A 21,885-nucleotide genomic window follows, 5' to 3' on the forward strand; every position below is an offset into this window, starting at 1 on the left:
TTCACCTGTATTGGAGCAATCAAACAGAGGTGATAATATAATGAAAAAATGAAACATCTGAGATTTAAAATTCTGATTTTAAAAATACAACTGCCAACACTGCAGTCAAACTATCTTTTTATTCTTTAATGATAACTAAAAACATGACTAGTTTGTGCTAATTTGAGCAGACAACTTTTTTTTTACATATAAAACCTATTTTTTTTTTTACATATAAAACCTTTTGATTTGATCTTGAACTGATCTGTTCTGCATAGTCAGGGTATTTTATGCTTGAAAGAAAAAAGGGAACTTTGTTTCAATGTCATCAGAATAAATATACACCCTAAAATTATATGAAGACTTCACAGACACAGTCACTGCCTTCATAATACATAAAAAATGGTTATGATGATAAATACTGCACATCAAAGGAAAAAGAAGATAACATCATCTGCAAAACCATGTGCACATCTAGCATTTTGTCACCCTTAACTTGACAGTTCTTTAGTGGCAGTATGTGGCAATTACCAAATTTAACAATAAAGTAAAGGCTCTTTTCAATGCTGAACTAATTAAAATAAAATTATTATTGAAGTTACTTAATTTCTAACTAACATAATAGTAGAGCACTTTTTATGTCTTGTTATCCTGATAGTTAGGACCCTAAAAAAAGGACTAATGATGCAACCAATCTTTTTCACTCTCCTGGGTGAAAGTCCTGTCTTTGACCCATTCACAATCCCTCCCTCCATACGCAGACTTCCTTGCTCTTTATACTATTACAGTTGCTCTGAGCATCAAATATTGCAAGGTATGGGTTTACACTAGAGTTAGATGAAAGCCTAGTGTGTGTCATAGAGACGGCAAAGGATGCCTTTGGCATTAGGATCCCACACAGAGGGGCATAACAAAGCCTTAGTATTTGATGACTTGGGAATAAGAATGGGCTGCCTTATCTATATTTTTCTATATGCACAGGCCAGGTAAATTGTTTTATCAATGACACACACACATTAGGGTACAATTGCAACATCTGACACCTTAATTGTACATCATATACAGTACAATTACAAATAGCAATACAATTATCTAGCTTTATTACTTTATACTTTACATTTTGGTTTGTTTTTATACTATTTTCTACATATATGTAATGCAAAGACCTAAACCACAATGCTGGAAACTGCCTACAAAAGACTGATAGAAGGGAGTGATTGTTGTCTTTCTCTCACCACATCCAGTACCTAGATTAGTGTCTGATCCAAAGAGACTGTGGGTATTGCAGATGGATATCTGTATTGACATCCTAGGAGAGCATTGTCAGTGAAAGTTCCTACAGATTTTGCTTTTTAACTATTTCAATGGTCTTGACTTTAAAAGCCCATGTGCTTGCAGTCCTGGTTCAGGTCATTGATAAGTGTCTGTCTCAAAAGGTCAGCTCAAGTAACTGAAATTTCATGTAATATAACCAGGAGTTGGATTGCATAGTGTCTGAACAATGTTATTGATGGTAAAGAAAGGACACAATGCCAAATGACCAGGGTTAGATATAGATAGGCATATATCTGTGAACAGTGGTGAGTGATGAAAAAGGGATCTCACAGCTGTGACCTTGGCCTTGTCTTGCCTATCTGTAGACAACAGCTGCAGCTCTTTATTCTCCCTCTTGAAATGTATTTCACACCCTATCACTTGACGGACTATTGTTGAACGTCAGATCTCGAGATGTTTGATGTCACATAAATCCTGCGTGCCTACTTTATTTACACTATAGAGGCACAGTCTATGATAAAATATGAATAGGACCACCATTATAATATAGAACAGTGGATCTAACTTCTACTTAACAAATGGCCCTTAATTACAAGCATTTGAATTAATGTATTTTAAGAAAGAACATGTGCCATTAGTGCTGTTCTGGAGCATACAGTATCATAGGACCTATCATGTCTTGATCATGATACAGATTAATAATTAATTGGATCACAATTAATTTGAGTGTTGTGGATAGAAAGGGATTCTCTAGTCCCTTTTATAATAATGATGTCTTTGAAAGTTTTGCCAGGCATTGATTTATGTAATTCAATCAAAGCATAGAAACTTTTAATAATCAAATTTCCAGTATCAAGTAAACTTAATTATCATTAGATATTCTGATGTTGATTATCATTCCAAAACTACTTTATGTAACTTATGGAGACAAAAGAGAATTACTTGATAGATTGCAGCTTGTCCCCTCTCCCCCACCTCCTGCCTTCCCCTTTCTTTGTCATGTCCAGTCTATCGTATTAGTCTCTTGTTCACAAGGTGAGAGCAACAATAGCAGCCCATGGCTCTACCCAATTTGGAGAATGCTTTTTGTGAAAGGAAACCTGGATGCCATTTCTCTGATATGCATCCCCATATTTGGCTGACTAACAACCTTTATTAAGAGAGGCAGTCTGGTGTCAGCCACTGGATCCATCATTTCACTTGACAAAGGTTGACGGTCAAAGGTAAGAAAAACATCCACTCAAATGGGAAACTGCTGCTTCATAAGTGAAGAGTGCTCTATATTGACAGTTGTTACTGCTAACAACATTTCGTAAGGGGTTAGTGAAACATTGTGGTTGAGGAGATCCGTTGTGTTACTGCTTTTTTATACTTGTCACTTGATTTGTCTCAGATAATGATGTAACATGACATTCTGTCTGCTTCTGTTTGCAAAATACAAATAACACAGATCCCAAGTACTTGTGGAGGGAAACACCTCAGGTAAAATTTACAGCTACATTTAAGTGACTGCAATCATTTCTTTATTATGGAATTCAACAGTTTACCCAATTATTAAGTATCTTCCTTTTCTGTTGATACATGCATATGTCATGCAACAAATAATGCCTTTTCTGATTCTGACATTCTGGGGTTGTTGTCACATTAAAAAGGGCCTGTAATCCAATTTTCTTACATGTGAAGGACCTCTGCATGTCTATTGTACAGTGCCAACTGCTGAGTTTTCTACTGTGCATATGACAATAACCTTCTTGAATCTTTAATTTAATGTCAAAGGTGCATCCTTTTATTAAAGGAAAAAAGCTAAAGATAAAATGTTTTAAAGAATACAGGTATGCTAAAAAGACAATGATTGTGCAAGTACTGATTTTTGTGTGGGGATGTACATTTTCTAGGTTCATTATTCATATTATGTTGTTTGTCTTGTACAGTCAGGTCCATAATTATTTGGACAATGATACAGTTGTCGTCATTTTGGCTCTGTACACCACCACAATGGGTTTTAAATGAAACAATGAATACCTGCTTAAAGTGCAGACTCTCAGCTTTCATTTAAGGCTTTTTTCAAAAATGTAGTATGAACCGTGTAGGAATTACAACCATTTCTTCACACAGTCCCCCAACTTTAAGGGCTCATAAGTATTTGGACAAACTAACATAATCATCAATTAAACAGTCAGTTTTAATACTTGGTTGCAAATCCTTTACAGTCAATGACTGCCTCAAGTGTTGGACACATAGGCGTCATCAGATGCTGGGTTTCTTCCCTGGTGATGCTCTGCCAGCCCTTTACTGCAGCCGTCTGCACTTCCTGCTTGTGTTTTGGGTGTTTTGCCCTCAGTTTTGGCTTCAGCAAGAGAAACGAATGCTCAGTTGGATTCAGGTCAGATGATATGACTTGGCCATTGCAGAACATTCCACTTCTTTGCCTTAAAAATGTCTTTGGTTGCTTTTGCAGTATGCTTCAGGTCATTGTCCATCTGCACTGTGAAGCATCGTCCAATGAGTTTTGAAGCATTTGGTTGAATCTGAGCAGATAATGGTGCCCCAAACACTTCAGCTTTCATCCTGCTGCTCTTGTCAGCAGTCACATCATCAATAAATACAAGAGAACCAGTTCCACTGGCAGCCATACATGGCCATGACATAACAGTACCTCCACCATGCTTCACTGATGAGGTGGTGTGCTTTGGATCATGAGCAGTTCCTTCCCTTCTTCCTTCTCTTGTCTTGCCATCATTCTGGTAGTTGATCTTTGTTTTATCTGTCCATAGTATGCTGTTCCACAACTGTACAGGCTTTTTAGATGGTTTTTGACAAACTCTAATCTGGCCTTCCATTTTTAAGGCTAACCAATGGTTTGCATCTTGTGATAAACCCTCTGTATTTATTCTAGTGAAGTCTTGCCTTGCTTACAAGAGCAGCGGGATGAAAGCTGAAGTGTTTGGGGCTACATTATCTGCTCAGATTCAACCAAATGCTTCAAAACTCATTGGACAATGCTTCACAGTGCAGTTGGACAATGACCTGAAGCATATTGCAAAAGCAACCAAAGACATTTTTAAGGCAAAGAAGTGGAATGTTCTGCAATGGCCAAGTCATATCATCTGACCTGAATCCAACTGAGCATTCGTTTCTCTTGCTGAAGCCAAAACTGAGGGCAAAACACCCAAAACACAAGCAGGAAGTGCAGACGGCTGCAGTAAAGGGCTGGCAGAGCATCACCAGGGAAGAAACCCAGCATCTGATGATGCCTATGTGTCCAACACTTGAGGCAGTCATTGACTGTAAAGGATTTGCAACCAAGTATTAAAACTGACTGTTTAATTGATGATTATGTTAGTTTGTCCAAATACTTATGAGCCCTTAAATTCGGGGGACTGTGTGAAGAAATGGTTGTCATTCCTACACAGTTCATACTACATTTTTGAAAAAAGCCTTAAATGAAAGCTGAGAGTCTGCACTTTAAGCAGGTATTCATTGTTTCATTTAAAACCCATTGTGGTGGTGTACAGAGCCAAAATGATGACAACTGTATCATTGTCCAAATAATTATGGACCTGACTGTATGTGTTTTCGTTGGGTCTTATGTTAATCATCATTGGGTCAAATATGTGTGTACAAAGAAAATCACAGGCCACAAAATGTTTTTTTGTTAAAGGTTAAAAAATGGGTGATGCCGCAATGGCAGAGTTTGGGACAGCTGCTTCTTATCTTAGGAAGTCAGATAAGGAGCGTCTAGAAGCCCAGACACGTCCATTTGACATGAAGAAGGAGTGCTTTGTTCCTGATCCAGAGGTTGAGTATGTCAAAGGTTCCATCACTAGTCGTGACGGTGACTCTGTCACTGTCCAGACTGAATTTGGAAAGGTATGTACATCATTTCAGTTCAGTTCAATTCAGTTCAAATATAGGCTAATACATGTTTAAACCTTTGTTTAAAATTGTGTCATCTCTTTCTGCAGACTGTGACAGTGAAGGAGTGTGATGTTCACCCTCAGAACCCGCCAAAGTTCGATAAAATTGAGGACATGGCGATGTTCACCTTCCTCCATGAGCCTGCTGTGTTGTTTAACCTCAAAGAGCGTTACGCAGCATGGATGATTTATGTAAGACAATGGCTTTAATTGTAAGATGATGGCTTTAACTGTAACTACTTCATTAATGAGACATCTCAGCATCTAAAACCCCAACTGTCTATTCCTCTTTTATTATGGCAGACCTACTCTGGGCTCTTCTGTGTGACTGTCAACCCCTACAAGTGGCTGCCAGTCTACAACCAAGAGGTGGTTGTTGCCTACAGAGGAAAGAAGAGGAGTGAAGCTCCTCCTCATATCTTCTCAATCTCTGACAATGCCTACCAGTACATGCTGGCAGGTAAAACGTCTACTTAAGCCTTAATTTTATTCAAAAGCTCTAATGTCATTACGTTTTTTACTTATACATTTGACAATTTTTTTGAAAATCTCTTCTTCTCACAGACAGAGAAAACCAGTCGATCCTCATCACGTAAGTCACGTTGCCAAGAAAAAAAAAATCTCTCCAGTAGTTAAGGGTCATGGATCTTAGACTAAAACTTTCTGTCTCTCTTTCAGTGGAGAATCTGGTGCTGGAAAGACTGTAAACACCAAGCGTGTCATTCAGTACTTTGCCAGCATTGCTGCTGCTCCAGGTGCGAAGAAAGACCAAGCTGCTGAAAAGAAGGTGTGTATTACATACATATTTCTTAATATAATACAATAAAAAAATCAATTGTAAATTATTTAGTTTAAATAAGTTAGTAAGTCGAGTTCTCTTTCATAAAGCTTTTCAAAAATGGCTGTAAACCTGAAGTGTCTTTGTTTGATGAACTCAGGGTACCCTGGAGGATCAAATCATTCAGGCTAACCCTGCTCTTGAGGCCTTTGGGAATGCCAAGACCATCAGGAATGACAACTCCTCCAGATTTGTGAGTGTCTGTGTGACTGCAGTGAGGCTACTTGATTATCACTGAAGGTTATTTTTTCATATTAGAAATATAAATGAACACTACTTTTCCTCTTAGGGTAAATTTATCAGAATTCATTTTGACAACCGAGGAAAGCTGGCCTCTGCTGACATCGAAACATGTAAGTGAAACTAAATACATCTCTACATCCATTTTCTAGGGCACCTATTCATTTTATAACTTGTGGTGCTAGAACCAATGAAAGTATGTGAGAGACTAGTGACAGGATTTCAGACTATCACAGAGCTAACACACATACTAAAGGAACACACAAATACACACTCACATTCAAACCTATGGGAGATTTTGAGTCACCAGTTTGCCTAACCTGCACATAGGAAATCAGAGTAACCAAAGAAAGTCGCACAGAGACTAGGGGAATGTACAGACACACAGAAAGGCTATTGCAAATTTGAACCCAGGAGCTTAATGCTAACCTCTCAACCAATGTGCCAATAAAACACAATTAACAAAAAGTATTTAAATGTTTGATCACATTAAATTGTGGCAGTTCTGACCATTTTGTTTTAGAAAATGTGTTATTTCTGTACAAAACTGTTAAATTTGTATAGTTGCATGATGCTGAGTGTAAGATTCTTGTAATTAAAGTTAAACCCATGCCTATTATGCAAATTATTTTATACTGAAACACAGTAACATTAATTATACCTCTAACAGACCTCCTGGAGAAGTCTCGTGTGACCTATCAGCTTAAAGCTGAGCGGGACTACCACATTTTCTACCAGATCTTGTCTCAGCAAAAACCAGAACTTCTGGGTAAGTGTACAATATAGATAGAATCACAATGTTTATTTACAATAACTGGTAGAAAATTGTTGCATCACATACATAAAATCAAACATTGCTAAACAAACACTGCCTCAATTATTTAGTTTTTAAACATCTAGAAAAAGACCACCAAAAAAGACAAATTAAATAAAGGTTAAGCGCATGCTATATTATAGAATATTTTCACTGCGTTACCTCTCTGTTAAATGGCCTTTTCCAAAAGGAAACTGAAGCTGTTATATCAAAGCAACCAAAATCCATTCACAAAAGCAGTAATTTAACTTAGCAGAACACTGAGTTGCTGGTCTACTGCGGGGTCAGTTGGTTCGTGTGTAAGGTAAAGCGAAGCAAATCTCAAAATACAGTGTACACTTACACTGATTCTAAGTTTTTGGTGGCTAAATACATTTAATTGCGGCCCTGTCCACAGCAGTACATTGCTTGTTTTCAGTACTGGTAGATTTGGTTTATCCAAGGTGATTACACTGCAACAAAGTACATACAATAGGCACAGCAGAAACATCAGATAGGTCACACCACAGTGTTTAACTATATACTATTTTCAGGGGCGTCGGTGGCTTAGTGGTAGAGCAGGTGCCCCATGTACAAGGCTGTTGCCGCAGCGGCCCGGGTTCAACTCCAGCTTGTGGCCCTTTGCTGCATGTCACTCCCCCTTTCTGTCCCCCCCCTCACGCTCATCTGTCCTATCAATTAAAAGCCTAAAAATGCCCCAAAAAATATCTTAAAAACAAACAAACAAAAAAAAACTATATATTTTCAAATGTTAGAGCTATGGCTGAAAATGATGACAGAAATCATCAAGTTTGCTGATTTTACATATCTCCATAATTCTAATTAACTGCCAGTGTTCTACCTGTAAGTGATTGTTGTTGTTGAGGCAACATCAAAGTGATTTGGGCTATACATGTGACATACGGTTATTATTACCATGCTGTACTACTGTATGCATTCTATCATAAAATAAATATTTTCTTTTTTGTGACTGTAATATTAGACATGTTGCTCATCACCAACAACCCCTATGACTACGCCTTCATCTCCCAAGGAGAGACGACAGTAGCCTCTATCAATGATTCTGAAGAGCTGATGGCCACTGATGTGAGCTGAATTTTTGACTGACAAAAGCAACATTTTAATCAAACATCAATTTAGATCAAAATAAGAAAATATCATAATTATTTATTTTTCTTTTATTCAGGACGCCTTTGATGTGCTGGGCTTCACTCAAGAAGAGAAGAACAGTATTTACAAGCTGACTGGTGCCATCATGCACTATGGTAACATGAAGTTTAAGCAGAAGCAGCGAGAAGAGCAGGCAGAAGCTGATGGCACTGAAGGTGAGAGAGGCTGTGATATGTAGATGGCTATTATTATATAATATATAATACAAAATGTAACATATTATTATCATCATCATTATTATTAATATTATTATTATTATTTAAGATTTGGTGCAACATAGATCCAGACTCCTAGCCGTTCCTGAGACACAATAATATGATAAAAATAAAACTTTTCAAATGATTATGTTTTTGCTCACTGCACTCACGTACCTGTTTATTAGTTACAATATGCTAAAACTAATGCAGTGTAATACTACAGTCTAGCGATAAATGTCAGGTTAAAGAGGCAGAGCCTTATGCATATGAGACTGATGCATATCTTAACTTTCTCAGTTGCTGACAAAGTTGCATATCTGATGGGCCTGAACTCTGCTGACCTCATCAAAGGTCTCTGTCACCCAAGAGTCAAAGTAGGAAATGAGTGGGTCACCAAGGGACAAAATGTCGCTCAGGTAATTACTTGAGGGAACCTTTTGAGGATAGCTTATTTTAAGAAAAAGTTAAGTTTATAAAGATGTTACTAATGATCTTTTCCCCAGGTGTACTATGCTGTCGGTGCACTGTCTAAGGCAGTATATGAGAAGATGTTCCTGTGGATGGTGGTGAGAATTAACCAGTCCCTGGACACCAAGCAGCCCCGTCAGTACTTTATTGGTGTACTGGACATTGCTGGATTTGAGATCTTTGATGTGAGTTTTGAATGGAATACACAACTAATAAACATGGGTAAACATGTTTGTTTAACATTTTTATTCCTGAGGTAATTTTGCTTACTATCAATGTAATTACAGTTCAACACCTTTGAGCAGCTGTGCATCAACTTCACCAATGAAAAACTGCAACAGTTTTTCAACCACCACATGTTTGTGCTGGAGCAGGAAGAGTACAAGAAAGAGGGCATTGAATGGACTTTCATAGATTTTGGGATGGACTTGCAGGCCTGCATTGACCTGATTGAAAAGGTGAGATACTGGACTATTACATGTCCAGACAAACATAAAGACTGACTGAAAATATTGTAACTGTTTTCAACCACTCATATTTTTGTCCCCTCAGCCCATGGGTATCATGTCCATCCTTGAAGAGGAGTGCATGTTCCCCAAAGCTTCTGATACCACCTTTAAAGCTAAGCTCTATGACAACCATCTGGGGAAATCTGGTAACTTTCAGAAGCCCAGAATTGTCAAAGGGAAACCAGAGGCCCATTTCTCCCTGGTTCATTATGCTGGAACTGTTGATTATAATATCAACAACTGGCTAGTGAAGAACAAGGATCCTCTGAATGAGACCGTTGTTGGACTCTTCCAGAAGTCTACTCTCAAGCTGTTAGCTACCCTCTTTGCAAATTATGCAGGAGCTGAGTCAGGTATGTTGACACTCACTACTTATAATTAATGTAAATATACTAAAACATACAGTAATGGTTGACAATGGTGAACATCTTAATACAGATTCAATCACTGAACAGTTTTTGTACATCTTTCTGTCAATGAAATGTGAGTGATTATAATTTTTTATATAGCTGATTCTGGTGGGAAAGGCAAAGGTGGCAGCAAGAAGAAAGGTTCATCCTTCCAAACAGTATCAGCTTTGCACAGGGTAAGATATTTATCGTTTTTTTTTTCATTCACATGTTCAAGTAGTGGTTATGTGTCCAAGTTAGAAGGAGTTTAATTCTGCACACTTCACATGTAGGTTCAAGGTTTTTGTAAACAGCATAGATGAAAAGGGTATCTAAGCAAACCAAGACAGAAAAGTTAATAATTTACCAACAGTACTGTGTACATACTTTCCCATGGCTATGATACAGTTACCGAGTTCTGCTAACATATTGGATTAAATCATCTGGGTATACATTTGTCTTTTACAATACAGTCTTTTTGAAGTTATCGTGTCAAACGCAACAAAAACATAAAGTGTGTTCAAAGTTATGCATTAAAACTTGCAGGAGAACCTGAACAAGCTGATGACCAACTTGAGGTCAACTCACCCTCACTTTGTACGCTGCATCATCCCCAATGAGACCAAGACTCCTGGGGCCATGGAGAACCCTCTGGTGATGCACCAGCTACGCTGTAACGGTGTGCTGGAAGGCATCAGGATCTGCAGAAAGGGCTTCCCAAACAGGATTCTCTATGGAGACTTCAAACAGAGGTTGACATGTGATTGACAAACCCAAATTTATAACTACCAGTGACAGTGAATGTCTTGTCTAAATTGTTGTGGTATTATTATATGTTGTTTTTTTTTTTTTTTTACAACATCCTACATATTTTATTTGTTGTATTTGTGTCAGATACCGTATTTTGAACCCTAATGCAATTCCTGAGGGACAATTCATCGACAACAAGAAGGCTGCTGAGAAACTGTTAGGTTCTCTGGATATTGACCATAACCAATACAAACTGGGGCACACCAAGGTCGGTATTATATATACAAAATGCATTTTTCATAACATACACTGTATGTTACAACTGAATATCTAATTTGCCTAAAATAAAAAAGGTGTTCTTCAAAGCTGGACTGTTGGGTCTGCTGGAGGAAATGCGAGATGACCGACTAGCACTAATCATCACTGGCATCCAAGCCCGGTCAAGAGGACTTCTGGCGAGAATTGAATTCCAGAAGATTGTTGAACGCAGGTAACTGCTCACAGCAAGGCCCAAATCTGTAAGTCAGCTCAAATCAAGTCAGTTTTATTCATAAAGCTCAAGGAGCTTTACAGTCTGTAAATCTTGCGACATCCTCTATCCTTAGACCCTTAACTCGTATCTGGGAAAACTTCAAGAAAAACCTATCAACCTATAAGAAAATATTAAGGAACCATATCCACACAAAAAGCAGTACCTCAAAATGGACATGCGCTCTTCCTTACGTACACAAACCAAACAGTACAACTGCCATTGAACCAAATATCAAACATGGGAGAGCACTGTGAGGGGTGGGAATAGATTTAGGTCATATTGAAAAAGACAGTTCTGCAATCAGGTTAAAACTGGATTTATTTGTTTCATTTTGTACATGTTAATGTGAGGATATGAAAACATGAGCGTATTTAGGAAATGTGGGTATCTAATTTGGGCATATGTACACATTGCTGTTCTCACGTGTTGTGTTTGTTATTTCTCAATGAAAAGAGGTAGTAAAAAAAAAAATCATGGATTTATCCCTGCTGGAAATGGCTTTATGATCAACTTTTTGTTGTCTACAGGGACGCACTACTTGTGATCCAGTGGAACATCCGTGCCTTCATGGGGGTCAAAAATTGGCCCTGGATGAAGATGTACTTCAAGATTAAACCCCTATTGAAATCAGCAGAGACTGAAAAGGAGATGGCCACCATGAAGGAAGAGTTTGCCAAACTAAAAGAGGCTTACGCAAAATCTGAAGCTCGCAAAAAGGAACTGGAAGAAAAAATGGTCTCTCTTCTCCAAGAGAAGAATGACCTGCAGCTTCAAGTTCAATCTGTATGTTCACAATCTGTCAGCATTAGAAAAAATATTAAACTAAAACCAAGTCTGCCAGTGTTTAATGCTGTGCCTTTTAAATAACAGGAGCAAGATAATCTGTGTGATGCTGAGGAAAGATGTGAGGGGCTGATTAAGAGCAAGATCCAGCTGGAGGCAAAAATCAAAGAGCAGTCAGAAAGACTAGAGGATGAGGAGGAGTTGAATGCTGAACTGACTGCTAAGAAGAGGAAATTAGAGGATGAGTGCTCTGAGCTGAAGAAAGACATTGATGACTTAGAGTTAACTCTGGCCAAAGTGGAGAAAGAGAAGCACGCTACTGAGAACAAGGTACCACAAACACTAATTGTTGTGAAATTAACAACAAAACAACTCACTTGTGTTGAAGTCCTTGATTAAAAAAAATCCTCTGGCCATAGGTTAAGAACCTGACTGAGGAGATGGCTGCTTTGGATGAAATCATTGCTAAGTTGACAAAGGAAAAGAAAGCCTTACAGGAAGCTCATCAGCAAACACTGGATGACCTGCAGAGTGAAGAAGACAAAGTCAACACTCTGACGAAGGCCAAGGTTAAGCTGGAGCAGCAAGTGGATGATGTAAGAATTTACAAGATCAGATGCATTTGTTTTTAACATGTAAAATAATGGCTTGATAAAAAGTTAGTCATTACCACCCACAGCTTGAAGGGTCCCTGGAGCAAGAGAAGAAAGTGCGTATGGATCTTGAGAGAGCAAAGCGGAAGCTTGAGGGAGACCTAAAGTTAACTCAAGAGAGTCTCATGGACCTGGAAAATGACAAGCAGCAACTCGAAGAGAGGCTGAAAAAGTAACATAAATTTTGCTCTATAAAAATAAAAACAGATATTAAAATATGTATCAGCAGGAACGTGTCAATTTATTCTTTTTTATCCACAGGAAAGATTTTGAAATCAGCCAACTTATTGGCAAGATAGAAGATGAACAAGTGATGAGTGCCCAGCTCCAGAAAAAATTGAAGGAGTTACAGGTAATAATTTAAATAGGATAAAGAAACTTGATTAAGATGGTGCATGGACATGGAATTTCAAAACAATGATTCATAGTTCAGTCAAAATCCAAAAATTCCATTAAGGGTTTTGCTTTCATTTTGGTCTAGGCCCGCATCGAGGAGCTGGAGGAAGAGCTTGAGGCAGAACGAGCTGCCCGAGCCAAGGTGGAGAAGCAGAGAGCAGACTTATCCAGAGAGCTGGAGGAGATCAGTGAGAGGTTGGAGGAGGCTGGTGGAGCAACATCTGCCCAGATTGAGATGAACAAGAAGAGGGAGGCTGAGTTCCAGAAACTCCGCAGAGACCTTGAAGAGGCCACTCTGCAGCATGAAGCCACTGCTGCCACTCTCAGGAAGAAACAAGCTGACAGTGTTGCTGATCTGGGAGAGCAGATCGACAACCTGCAGAGAGTCAAGCAGAAACTGGAGAAGGAGAAGAGTGAGCTCAGACTGGAGCTGGATGATGTCGTCTCCAATATGGAGCAGATTGTTAAGGCAAAGGTAACTCTTGTTTAATCCCTTTTCTGCCTACTGGTTGATGAACATTTTATTTTGTTAGTCTAAACCACCTTTTATATTTTTGAGGTAGGTCATGTGCCAGTGTTAATGTTTTTTATTTCCAGAACAATTTGGAGAAAATGTGCCGGTCTCTGGAAGACCAGATGAATGAATATAAAACAAGGGCAGAGGAAGGACAGCGTGCCATCAATGACTTCACCATGCAGAAAGCAAAGCTTCAGACTGAGAATGGTATGCATTTGATTTAAGCAGTGTGTTTTGTGTGGGATATAATGAAGTACTCATTTGGCTCTTCCATCAAAATTAGGTGAACTTTCAAGGCGGCTTGAGGAAAAGGATTCCCTGGTGTCTCAACTAACCAGAGGAAAACAGTCCTACACTCAACAACTTGAAGACCTAAAAAGACAGCTAGAGGAGGAAGTCAAGGTAGCAACCAAATACAAGTGAGAACTTGTTACAGATGTTGGTATAAAGATGCACTGAGATATGCTTTCATTTCAGGCCAAGAATGCTTTAGCCCATGCAGTGCAGTCTGCACGTCATGACTGTGACCTGCTCAGGGAGCAGTATGAGGAGGAGCAGGAGGCCAAGGCTGAACTTCAGCGCAGCATGTCCAAGGCCAACTCTGAGGTGGCTCAGTGGAGAACTAAGTACGAAACTGATGCCATCCAGAGAACTGAGGAACTGGAGGAGGCTAAGTGAGTAAAAATGTATTTTCACTCCAACAATTTGGCAAAGTTTAAAAGCAATTAACCATGAATGAATTCTGTCATAATGCAGAAAGAAGCTGGCTCAGCGTCTGCAGGAGGCCGAGGAGGCTGTAGAAGCAGTGAATGCTAAATGTTCCTCTCTGGAGAAGACCAAACACAGGCTGCAGAATGAGATTGAAGATCTCATGGTGGATGTGGAGAGGTCTAATGCTGCTGCTGCTGCTCTGGACAAGAAGCAAAGAAACTTTGACAAGGTTAAATTTAAAAATCATTTGGCACTTTTACTCTTTCAGTTGAAGAATGACAGTGTAACTGACCTTGAAGCACATATATTTCAGATCTTGGCAGAATGGAAACAGAAGTATGAAGAGTCTCAAACAGAGCTGGAGAGCTCTCAGAAGGAAGCCAGGTCTCTGAGCACTGAGCTCTTCAAACTAAAGAACTCCTATGAAGAATCTCTTGAACATCTGGAGACCATGAAGAGAGAGAATAAGAATCTGCAGGGTAAGGGTGACACCAGCTCACGCCTCCATTGAAGAATTTGTTGTCATGAGTAAACCAGTGATAATGTTACATTTTGTTTCTCAGAGGAAATATCTGACCTCACTGAGCAAATTGGTGAGAGTGGAAAGAGCATTCATGAACTTGAGAAGATTCGAAAACAATTGGAACAAGAGAAGTCTGAGATACAAACAGCCCTGGAGGAAGCAGAGGTGTGATGAATTCAAAGTGCTCATGGTGAACCTTAAGAACATTTTTTAATATTGGTAATAACTTGAAATATATTTCATTTTCATTCTTATTTCATGACAGGCCTCACTGGAGCATGAGGAAGGCAAGATTCTCAGAGCCCAGCTTGAGTTTAACCAGATTAAGGCTGATATTGAGCGCAAGCTGTCTGAAAAAGATGAAGAGATGGAGCAAACAAAGAGAAACCAACAGCGTATGGTGGATACTCTTCAGAGCTCTCTTGAGGCCGAGACTCGAAGCAGGAATGAGGCCCTCCGTTTGAAGAAGAAGATGGAGGGAGACCTCAATGAGATGGAGATTCAGCTGAGCCAGGCCAACAGGCAGGCAGCTGAGGCTCAGAAACAACTTAAGGCTGTTCATGCACACCTGAAGGTTTGCATTTTTTTTTAAAGAACACCTTGGACATAGTATGTTATTAATTGATTTACCTTGCTTCACAATAATTGTTCCACTCTTCCAGGATGCTCAACTCCAGCTTGATGACTCTCTTCGAGCCAATGATGATCTAAAGGAAAACAGTGCCATCGTTGAGAGACGCAACAACCTACTTCTGGCCGAAGTGGAGGAGCTCAGGGGTGCTCTGGAGCAAGCTGAGAGAAGTCGCAAACTTGCTGAGCAAGAGCTGCTGGACGTTAGTGAAAGAGTGCAGCTACTGCACTCACAGGTGAGATGCAGCAATCATCAATACATTCTACTGTGTTTGTTTTACATTCATTGTTTTCACAATGGAAATACCACTATTAATTATTAACTTTGTCAAATTAGAATACTAGTCTGATAAATCAAAAGAAGAAGCTGGAGGCTGATACTGCTCAGCTTCAGACTGAAGTAGAGGAAGCAGTACAAGAGTGCAGAAATGCTGAGGAAAAGGCCAAGAAGGCCATTACTGATGCTGCCATGATGGCAGAGGAGCTGAAGAAAGAGCAGGACACCAGTGCTCACCTGGAGCGTATGAAGAAGAACATGGAGCAAACCATCAAAGACCTGCAGCACCGTCTGGATGAAGCTGAACAGATTGCAATGAAGGGAGGCAAGAAGCAGTTGCAGAAGCTCGAGGCCAGGGTGAGTGTAAATAATTTAAAGTGAACAACCTAATTAAAATACTGAATCATCAAAATCAGACTATATCATAGATCTTCGAACTGTTTTTCCTCACAATCAAAAAGCCTACACAAAAATATGAAATATAAAAAACTCAATCTTCAAATCATTTCCTTCACAGATCAAAGAACTGGAATGTGAAGTAGAGGCTGAACAAAGAAAGTCCAGCGATGCTGTCAAGGGAATACGAAAATATGAGAGACGAATCAAAGAGTTGACTTACCAGGCAAGTTTTAACTCATTTACAAAATTGTGTAACACTGAAAGTGTAATTTCTATTAGAACTACAAGTCTTTGGTCTTTTGTTGTTTTCAGACAGAGGAGGATCGTAAGAATCTTGCCCGTCTGCAAGATCTGGTAGACAAGCTACAGCTAAAGGTCAAATCCTACAAGAGAGCTGCAGAGGAAGCTGTAAGTACTCTTAGTATTTTAGAGAGACTAATAGAGAAAAAAAAGCATTAAAACTGTCAAAGCTTATTGTGTGTGCTTATTTCCTGATCAAGACAGTGAGAGCTATGTGGTAGAGCTAGACACTACGGCCAAAACAAGCATTTTCTTATCAGCATAAGGATAGAGTTGACTGATAAGCCCTTGATAAACCGCATTAGATTTGCACAGTCCAGTACAAACATTCTGTCAATTAACACTGATAAATAATCTTAAACATAATTGATTATTATATGAAAATGCAATTGAAAAAACTATTGTCAGCAGTAAAGTTTCATAACATCAACAACATAAGTGCAGTAAAGTCAAGCACTAATAAGGATATTGCATTTCTGTTTCACAGGAGGAACAGGCCAACAGTAATCTTACCAAGTTTCGTAAGATTCAACATGAGCTTGATGAAGCTGAAGAGAGAGCTGATATCGCTGAGTCTCAGGTCAACAAGCTACGTGCCAAGAGCCGTGATGTGGGGTCAAAGGTCAGTTATTGATTTTTATCCTGTTTTATGTCAGGAACTCTACATGTGCCTGTTTTGTGCCCATTCAGAGTTAAAGTAAATACAGTGCTGTTGCAATCAGGATGATGTGTTATGAATAAAATATATAATGATTTATCACATGAAATGCATTGGGATCACAAATAAAACACTAAAGCCGTTTCCACCAAAAACCTTTGGTATCGTACCTTTAGAACCAAAAGTAACCCCTACCGATACACTGTAGATCCATTAAGCGTTTCCACCACAGACAGTACTCTGAAATATGGGCAGGGTTATTACTCACAGCTCCGTCCAGCTTCTGCTGTATGTCTTCTTCATTTGTGATACAGAGGGATGTCTGCACCTTGTTATTGTCCACAGGACAGGGTTGGCGCACCGACATCTTTAGAACAAAAAAGAAAGTTAAAGAGTTAAAGTCTCTTCATGGGATATTTAAATATAGTGGGTTTGTGCACTATAGTGGAGTTGAGTTTTTTTCTCCAGATGAGGATTAGAGTATATGTCGGTTGTAATACATATACATTTTTTAAACACTTAAAGATCCAATCCTAAAGCATATGTCATCCAAGAGAGCCAACAAAAACAAATGGAATGGTCTGAGTTGTCATATTTAAGCTGAGTTGACTGACTGCATTGAGCAGCATTACAAGTAAAGGTTCCACCATCAAAGCTGCCAGTAGCTGCCCGCAGTCAACACAGCGACTTATTTATTTTTTCTCGGTCTATGGCTGCTGCACGAGGCAGCAAAACATCCTTTCATTTTATAGTTAAAGTTTACCAATGTATGAAAAACTTGCCATGGCATGAACAGTGGTTACAGAACCTTCAAAACCAGCTACAACTAAGACCTGAGCAAGTGACAGTTGTTGACTAATCAACACACTGCAGTGTTTCTAGCTCCACCTTTTAGTACCGGATCTGATTGCTAGGCACCCCAGCAGAATAGTGACCAAAAATGGTGACAGTTCTATTGGTACAATCCACAACTTTTCACAATGGAAACTGAAAAATAACAGTTCTAATGTGTACTGAACTAAACTGAACTGAACCGGACTGCTTGCCGGAAACGAGGCTTAAGATATTGTTTATTAACCACTCAGTATATCACTAGAACCCATTAATGCCACTTGTTTAGTAATATACTGTGCGCACAAAACTAAAATGTAGGACAGTGAATTTACAACATTTTGTTTTGATTGTGCCACTGTGTCAAAAAATATAATGCATTTAGAAGTAACATTTTAAAATAACAAAGAACTATATATTTCACTATTGACTTGTTTTTCTCTTATTTCAGAAAGGACATGATGGGGAGTGAAGCTCATGGAATGAATTCTTGTTTCTGAGGCATCTGATATCTGAATAATGGTGTCTCCCTAAGCATGTCAGTTGTTCAGTAGAATAAAGTAATCTGCATCTCAAACTGTGCCTTGGCTTTTTCTGCAACTTCATATTGGTACACTTGAACAAAATCCTACCAGTGATCATTAAGTTAACTGGGGTATTTTGCATGTTTATAAATGCCTTCAAATAGTTAAGTACAGTTACAGTTATGGCTGATGTAGCCATTACTACATAATTAAAATGCAGTATCTATGTCACAATTATAACCTACATGTAAAATATGGGATTGTAGCTGCACATATCATTGCACAACAATTCAAAGCAGCATTTTTCGTTAAAATCTGAATCTCTGTCTGCGTGATTGGTTTATCACCTTGTGAAGTTTTTATATTTATGCTGTGACATACTGACATACATTCAAGCAGATCAACTAGATTTCTGTATACAGTACACACTCTGCATTATAACCTGGTTGTATCTTCCATAAAACAGTTAATACTTAATGAAAAAAACTTTAATTTGTTAATTTTACCACGCAACAAACAACATGTCTTGGAATCAACAGTTACCAATATCAATTTTTAGTTGCCACCCATCAAGGAGTGATTAGTTATAGATAATTCATACACCACTAATGTAATTTTGTGTTGCACCTTTGACCATATCCAGCAACACTGTTGGGGTAGGGTGGAGGGAGGGGTTCTGTGTGGTCAGAAATATGCTCTGTTTCACACCCAACAGTGCTATCACAGTGTAGGGACACAAATCCTGGAGTGCAGTTCTACATCACTGCAGCAGGTTTAGAGTTAAACCACTAGAGTCCTGCTGGACTTGAATGATCTTTACAAAGCATGATTTCATTGGATGCTGGGCAGTTGATGGGTCTGCCCCCCTAATTTGTTTTGTTGACACAAATAGCCTGCAGATAATAACTGCGATCACTGTGAGAAGGGTTATAAAGGGTTTCAGTTAAGTCGTGATAAAGAGTCATTGTACTAAACAGGAAAATCTTTGTGATTGAACTGTTAATTAAAATAGACTGATTATATCCACAACATAATTCACGTTACCATGAAGTGTTTTTTTAAAAATATCTATCGAGATTATATTTATGGATTTTTCGATACACACAGCATTTTTTGAAAAGGTTTCAATACAAATTTCCTGCAGTATCGTTACACCGGTAACAGCTGAACTTTCTCAAACTTTTTCCCACAGTCATTCTGCTATTCTCTGCTACTAAACAACATTGTCATGTTATAGCCTTGTTACATTTATTTTCTAACTAGAATTACCTCCTTATGGTTGTATGCCAACAACCAAGTCAAGTTGCAGTTTATGTGTCTGTCCAGATTGAGCCATGATAGTAGTCGATGTTTTGAATATGGATGCTGCAAAGAAGCTACAAACTCCAAAACATGGATGATTCCCTCACATCTTCAACATGGCAGCATTCAGCACATGTTCAAGATGAGTGTCTCCAATTCAGTATCTTACCAAATATCTTTCCCTCTGTTTTTGAGTTATGACATTGAATAAAGACCAGAAAATATTGTGGTGTCACAGTGAAGTTGATCTTTGACCTTTTGGATATAAATGTCTCCACTTATCTTTTGATTTTTGTCTTAAATTTTTGTCCTAATTAGTGTATGAATTCTTGAGTTATGGCCAAAACAAGTTTTGTGAGATCATAGTGACTTTTGACCATCACAATCTTTCCAAGTGGACAGTTGTGCAAAATTTAAAAAAAAAAAAAAAAAAAAATCCCTCCAGGTCCTCTTGAGAGATTGTGTTTAACAGAGTGACTGAGTTGTGAGGTCACTGTTACCTTGACCTTCAACCACCAAAATCAAATCAATTTATCCTTGAGTCCAAGTGGATATTTGTGCCAAATTTAAGGAAATTCCTTGTCAAAATATAACGTTCATGAGAATGGGATGGACAAACGTATGGACATACAGATGCAAGGACTGACGGACAGACAATCTGAAAACATGCACAGCCATGGCTGTCACCGGCGCAGAGGCATATTAAAAAAATATATTTTATACCCTCAATGTCAATTTGTTACTGTGGTATAAAAATGGTATGGAACATTCATATCTTTTAATGTTTTGTATCAAAGTTAGAAATTCCAGTATTGTGGCAACATTACTGGCAAATAATTATGACCTCTTTATAGAGATAGACCTGTCATTGATAATGATGAGATGTGAAGCAGCAATTCTCTTATATCCTTACCTGTTACACTGAGGTACGCTTGCTGAGGGTGTCTCATTCCTAAGATTTGTGATGTTTCCAAAAAAAGCCTAGAAAGACAAGCATGAAATGCTAAGGAACTTATCACCAAAGGCACTTCAAACATACAGCATTATTACAAATGAAGCGAAATTTCTACATCAGCAAATTATTCAAATACATTACAAAAAACTTACAAGAATACATCAAAGTATGTTTACTAGCATAAAATACAACATCTCATAGCCTTTAGCCTTTGGTACTATTGCAGAAATACTTAAAATAAGTTGACTACAATCACTACAATGTCACCACATATCCCCACGACAAGGGTCATCATGGAAAGGAACGCTTTTATCTATATTTATCTTTCAAAACAACATTACTCGAATTACACATATTGCAGTAAGATTTTATGAAAAATTTTACATTTATTGTGCATAAATTATAGATTGGGCATATGTCATATTTCACTTGATGAACAACACAATTATCATATAATTCAAATCCTACCTTTTTACCCTGTGTCTCTGTTATGTGCCATGTTCAGTCTTCATCAGAAGAACAACTTCTAAATCTATAGTCTTCCAGATCTGTGCACAAATGCACCAGCCACAAACTTCATTGTCTGAATGGAGGCAAGCATAAAGAGTAAGACAAGAGAAGGACACATGGAGGCAGGGTCCAATACTCAACACCTCCTCAAGTGACTCTCAATGAATAACAAGCATTCTAACAATAGCAACCTCATCTAAAACCACAGTTGGCTCAGATTTCAAACTTAAGAGAGACAAGGTGCCTCACACCTTCCCTTGTGTGTACATGTGATTGCAGAAGTTGGAGGTACAAGGACTGTGGACAGCTGGGAATGGGACCTTTGACAGAGGGCTGAGTGCTCTTCGCCTGGAATAGATTTACGCTAAGTAAAGGAGGTCAGAATTCCGGTATAAAGGGAAAGACATTTTCAACAGTGTATGGAGGACGTTCTGAATGACCTCCTATTGTTACCTTGGCTAAGCAACGTTTATTGATAAGGTTTTGGTATATCAGGGTCTGCTGTATAACATCCTTTCGAAACTCTATCATGGAAGCCATCGAGTAAACTTAAATGCAAGTTCCTGTTCAACAGTTACCTATTGTAGTTCTTGTGTTACTTCTCAAGTGAAGGCAAGTCATTTTTCTTTACATAGCCCAATATCAAAAATCATAAATCTGCCTCTAGGGGTTTCATGATGTGTACAATACAAGTCACCTTCTGTTATTAGATCCTCAATTCAGATAAGGGAGAAAACTTAAACAAGGTCAAAGTGAGAGAAAGCTTAGGAAGAACAACTGAGGAAGTTAGGATGGAAAAATCAAGAACTCAGGTATGCGCTCCATTTGTTCGATGGAT

At 38.5% G+C, this 21,885-nt stretch overlaps 1 protein-coding gene and 1 long non-coding RNA gene across 2 annotated transcripts; one reads left to right on the top strand and one right to left on the bottom strand.

Annotated features, from left to right (window-relative positions):
- Positions 1 to 2,361: 2,361 nt before the first annotated feature.
- On the top strand, positions 2,362 to 18,333 carry LOC117271988 (myosin-7-like). Its single transcript, XM_078172915.1, has 39 exons — positions 2,362 to 2,477; positions 2,705 to 2,736; positions 4,916 to 5,124; positions 5,220 to 5,363; positions 5,475 to 5,631; positions 5,736 to 5,763; positions 5,850 to 5,958; positions 6,110 to 6,202; positions 6,299 to 6,362; positions 6,920 to 7,018; positions 8,046 to 8,149; positions 8,250 to 8,388; positions 8,728 to 8,846; positions 8,934 to 9,083; positions 9,186 to 9,356; positions 9,451 to 9,760; positions 9,917 to 9,993; positions 10,343 to 10,548; positions 10,691 to 10,814; positions 10,900 to 11,036; positions 11,606 to 11,861; positions 11,949 to 12,191; positions 12,281 to 12,457; positions 12,541 to 12,686; positions 12,776 to 12,866; positions 12,996 to 13,385; positions 13,508 to 13,634; positions 13,711 to 13,829; positions 13,905 to 14,101; positions 14,184 to 14,367; positions 14,452 to 14,617; positions 14,702 to 14,826; positions 14,927 to 15,235; positions 15,324 to 15,527; positions 15,629 to 15,925; positions 16,086 to 16,194; positions 16,284 to 16,375; positions 16,755 to 16,889; positions 18,208 to 18,333. The coding sequence occupies exons 3-39, from the start codon at positions 4,924 to 4,926 to the stop codon at positions 18,226 to 18,228; spliced, it is 5,820 nt and encodes a 1,939-aa protein (XP_078029041.1). The 5' UTR covers positions 2,362 to 2,477; positions 2,705 to 2,736; positions 4,916 to 4,923; the 3' UTR covers positions 18,229 to 18,333.
- Positions 16,861 to 21,114, bottom strand: LOC144465067 (uncharacterized). The gene is made up of 3 exons (XR_013492423.1): positions 21,006 to 21,114; positions 20,496 to 20,563; positions 16,861 to 17,292 (listed from the first exon to the last, which is right to left on the bottom strand). It is a non-coding gene; the product is annotated as an uncharacterized LOC144465067 (long non-coding RNA).
- Between the last annotated feature and the right edge of the window lie 771 nt (positions 21,115 to 21,885).

Source organism: Epinephelus lanceolatus, chromosome 12, assembly GCF_041903045.1.
Source record: "Epinephelus lanceolatus isolate andai-2023 chromosome 12, ASM4190304v1, whole genome shotgun sequence".
Classification (NCBI taxonomy): domain Eukaryota; kingdom Metazoa; phylum Chordata; class Actinopteri; order Perciformes; family Serranidae; genus Epinephelus; species Epinephelus lanceolatus.

Bases quoted from the DNA above. Each gene is read 5' to 3' on its own strand.
- LOC117271988 (XM_078172915.1), top strand. From the start codon at position 4,924: ATGGGTGATGCCGCAATGGCAGAGTTTGGGACAGCTGCTTCTTATCTT. The intron at 6,203-6,298 runs GTGAGTGTCTGT...TTTTCCTCTTAG, and splicing joins ATGACAACTCCTCCAGATTT to GGTAAATTTATCAGAATTCA. The intron at 10,549-10,690 runs GTTGACATGTGA...TATTTGTGTCAG, and splicing joins TATGGAGACTTCAAACAGAG to ATACCGTATTTTGAACCCTA.